This window comes from Brassica oleracea, chromosome C5 (assembly GCF_000695525.1).
Source record: "Brassica oleracea var. oleracea cultivar TO1000 chromosome C5, BOL, whole genome shotgun sequence".
Taxonomy (NCBI): Eukaryota; Viridiplantae; Streptophyta; class Magnoliopsida; order Brassicales; family Brassicaceae; genus Brassica; species Brassica oleracea.
In genome coordinates, this window is record NC_027752.1 from 27,626,780 (window position 1) to 27,630,817 (window position 4,038).

The following is a 4,038-nucleotide window of genomic DNA, read 5'->3' on the forward strand; positions in this document are numbered from 1 at the left end:
GCGCAAGTACATCCTGGAGTTATTAGAAGAAACTGGTTTGATGGCTTGCAAGCCGGCTTCTATTCCAATGGATCCAAATGTCAAGCTTTTCTCTGATAAAGATCAACCAATCTTGGATGATCCTACTGTGTATCGCAGAATGGTTGGACGACTAATGTATCTTACTATTACACGTCCGGACATCACCTTTGCAGTAAACAAATTGTGTCAATTTTCTTCATCACCACAGAGTCTTCATCTCAAGGCTGCCTACAGAGTTTTACATTACCTTAAAGGGACTATCGGTCTTGGTTTGTTCTACTCTGCAGAATCTGATTTGAAACTAAAGACTTATACTGATGCTGACTGGGGTTCTTGCCTTGATACACGAAGGTCCACTTATGGCTTTTGTATGTTTCTTGGTACAGCTCTTATCGCTTGGAAATCAAAGAAGCAAGATGTGGCTTCTCATTCTTCAGCAGAGTCTGAGTATAGAGCAATGTCTGTTGCGGTTAAGGAGGTTGTTTGGATTGCTAACCTTTGCCGTGAGTTGCAGGCACCTCAAGATAAGCCCATTGCTTTCTTCTGTGATTCAACAGCTGCCATTCACATTGCTAACAATCCGGTTTTTCATGAGAGAACAAAACATGTTGAACTGAATTGTCATCAAGTCCGTGACATGATTTGCAGTGTTTTGATCAAGACGCTTCACGTTGGCACTGCTAGTCAACTAGCTGATGTTTTCACCAAACCTATCTTTCCTACTCAGTTCAACGCACTCATTGGCAAGATGTCTCTCCATTCAATATACTCGCCATCTTGGAGGGGAATATTAATATATGAGCGTTGATTCAGTTTGGTTTAATGTTGGTTCAATATAGATTGTATTCGATACATGTATAAACCGGGTTTCAATACTATATAATGTAAACGTTGAATCATTAATGAAAATAACAGAAAGATATTTCCATTTTGAGCTTCTTCTCTGATGAGCTTGAGCTCAACTAACAAACATGTTTGGAACTACAAGATGAACAACGAGATCAAAGGGAGTTTGTTCCATCCATAGAAAAATCTTTGTTATTCATCTTGAGAAACGATACAATTTGGGGGTAGGGGTCACAAAGAGGAATGTGGTTTACAATCAGTAAACCGGAAAGTAAAATAATCTAATTTGAAACTGAACCAATACTAAAAATGCTCTAATAGGAATCAGTAATGGTTCTGTTCTTTGGACGGTAAGTTTCAAGATAAGACAGCTCTTTCTGGTGATCATGTCATTGCTTACAATAAAATCAAAGCAGATCCCTCTGATAAGTATCAACGGTAATATTTCCGTAAGAAGTCAAAGGGGTTAGCGGACGTGGCTGTGGCAGAGTCATAAGAAGAAGAAGAAAGACTGAGAATGATTCAGAAGGTTTGCAATAGGAAAATGAGTGAAGTATGAGGGTAGAAGATTAAATAAGGAGTGGCGGTTAGAAGTCTTTATGCTTTTTGATTGTTGTAAAACCTTAGACGTGATGAGTCTGAGGTCAAGATCGTGATGAGATCTTGAGATTCAAGTATTCCTTTGATTTGAGTTTGTAATTTGAGAGTTCATAACGATTTGTACTTTGCTTTGGTGAATCAATTGTTTACATTTGAGAGTTCATAGTTTGATTCATCGTAAATCATTCTGAACTTCTGATGATAAAAAAGTACTAGAAGTGGCCTTTTGATTAAACCTTGGGAACATGGAGATCGAAATAAACTAAGCAAATCCAGTTTGATACAATATATACAACGCCAACACTCACTTCTAATTAGCAGAATGGTAGGTCGGTATTTCTCTTAATGAATGACAAGCACTATGACAGCCTACCTTTCTACATTTCTAGCATCGTCAAACGCCCATCTCTAAGCTGTGTAAACCTAAGCAAACTGGGAACAAAACTAAAAATATATGTACGAAAAACACATCACCTGATATATGGCATTAATAAGAATGCAATCTGAGTTCAGTAGCAGTACAAGGCACAAAGCCCGACAACATTCAATCAACAAGAAGAAAAAGAAACAAGATCATAAACCCAGCAGCATCCACGATTAGGAAGAGAGCAAACAAAGGACAAGAATAGACGGCCTTAGAAGCTTCGGGGATGGCAAAGGGAAGAGATTAGAAAAACACACACAAGCGAAAAAACATAATAATAGTTGGATGAGTTTGGAATACTGAATAACAGGCTCAAGTCTCCTTCTCTTCTTCAGCAGGCTTTGTTGCTGCCGCTTCTTTGATCTCCTCTGTACCTTCGTCCTAGTTAATATCATTAAAACCAACACAACATAATCATATCAGGACAGGAAGAACATGAGGATATCATTATCATCATGGAAAAACGTAACCATGTGATTTCCAAAAACGACGAACTATGTGGATCGAAAGCTCCATAATTATTGAAATTAACACGCGATCAGGTCAGGACAAAAAAAGAAGATAAGGGTATCAAAATGAAAAGTTAATAATTCAGAACCTATGAACGATGTGGGTGACGGTTTTTAGAAATTTAGGATCTTTGATTATCATTTGAGGATAATATATTAGAAACAATGCAATCCAATCATAAGCCAGTAATGTTAAACATCGAAAACCATTTTCATCAGTTTCAAGTTTGATTATCTTTTGAGAGTTGTTACGGAAACAAAGCAGAAAACGAAAAGCTACTTATCATACCCCCATTTTAAGCAGTTGCCAGATTTGATTTAAACACATAAAAGTTGGAACAAAGATAGGTTTAAACTTTCAGATTAGTTGTTACCATTTAGTTTCAGAAGATATGAACAATGTGAATGAACAATTCCAGCAACTTTCTTTTGAAATAATTTTCAGAAAAAACACAAAAACATACCCATTTTCAGCAGTTCCAACAATTGTTACCTGCATGTCAGAAGTCCATAGAGTAAGGTTGTCACGGAGAAGCTGCATGATCAAAGTACTGTCCTTGTATGACTCCTCGCCTAGAGTATCCAACTCAGCGATTGCTTCATCAAATGCCTGTCAAACTCCTCCTCGTTAATCACACATAGGAGGAACCCAACAACAGAATAGTGAATGAGAAAATTGACATTTATCACCTGCTTAGCGAGACTGCAAGCACGGTCTGGAGAGTTGAGAATCTCGTAGTAAAAGACAGAGAAGTTCAAAGCCAGACCCAGACGGATGGGGTGTGTTGGAGGCAATTCAGAGTTAGCAAAGTCCTACAAAGAAAAACAGATTCAAGACTTGACCTAGAAACATAATTATGGATTCCAGTTTCAGATACCTTAGCGGCTTTGTAAGCGGTGAGGGTATGCTCGGCGGCGTCTTTCCTCTCCTGAGCGGTCTTAAACTCAGCCAAGTACCTATGGTAATCTCCCTTCATCTTAAGGTAGAAAACCTTGGAATCTCCGTTTGCAGAAGCCGGAATGAGTCTTGTATCGAGCAGCTTAAGGATGCCGTCACAGATTTTGGAGAGCTCAGACTCGATCTTGCTTCTGTAGTCACGGATCGTGGTGACGTGGTCATCGTTCCCCCGGCTCTCTTCCTTCTGTTCGATGGAGGAGGTGATGCGCCACGAGGCTCGACGAGCGCCGATTACGTTTTTGTAAGCCACGGAGAGGAGGTTTCGTTCCTCGACGGTGAGTTCGTCTTTGTCCACGCCTTCGACGACTTTTTCCATGAATTCAACCATCTCTTCATATCGCTCCGCTTGCTCCGCGAGCTTCGCTAGGTATACAAACTCTTCCCTCGCCGAGGATGATGCTGCCGCCATTTTCTCTCTTCTTTCTTCTTAGATTGGAGACGAAAAGCTTCAAGGGGAAGGAGTCTTGTTTCAGATCTGAGAGGGACGGAGTCTTGTTTCAAATATATTTTTGTTTTTAACCAGGGCCGACCCGACCCTATTACAATTTAAAAATAATTTAAATAATTATTGTTGATTTTTGTTTAATAATTCTTTTTATTTTAAATGTTTTGTTCTATAAAAGTATGAATCATTATTTTATGGGCTTTTTGCAAAAGTGACTCAAAACTTGGAGTCAAAC

The 4,038-nt window shown here is 39.1% G+C and overlaps 1 protein-coding gene across 1 annotated transcript; it reads right to left on the bottom strand.

The window, feature by feature from the left end:
• Positions 1–1,922: 1,922 nt before the first annotated feature.
• LOC106295799 (14-3-3-like protein GF14 phi) lies at positions 1,923–3,849 on the bottom strand. The gene is made up of 4 exons (XM_013731785.1): positions 3,279–3,849; positions 3,091–3,213; positions 2,894–3,010; positions 1,923–2,272 (listed from the first exon to the last, which is right to left on the bottom strand). Exons 1-4 carry the CDS (start codon positions 3,765–3,767, stop codon positions 2,204–2,206), a joined length of 798 nt encoding a protein of 265 aa, XP_013587239.1. The 5' UTR covers positions 3,768–3,849; the 3' UTR covers positions 1,923–2,203.
• Between the last annotated feature and the right edge of the window lie 189 nt (positions 3,850–4,038).

What these genes read in the sequence shown, in the direction of transcription:
- LOC106295799 (XM_013731785.1), bottom strand. Translation starts at nt 3,767, where the DNA reads ATGGCGGCAGCATCATCCTCGGCGAGGGAAGAGTTTGTATACCTAGCG. An exon ending in CTTGCAGTCTCGCTAAGCAG is followed by an intron (nt 3,011 to 3,090) that starts GTGATAAATGTC and finishes GGAGTTTGACAG; the next exon opens with GCATTTGATGAAGCAATCGC. An exon ending in TATGGACTTCTGACATGCAG is followed by an intron (nt 2,273 to 2,893) that starts GTAACAATTGTT and finishes GATATTAACTAG; the next exon opens with GACGAAGGTACAGAGGAGAT.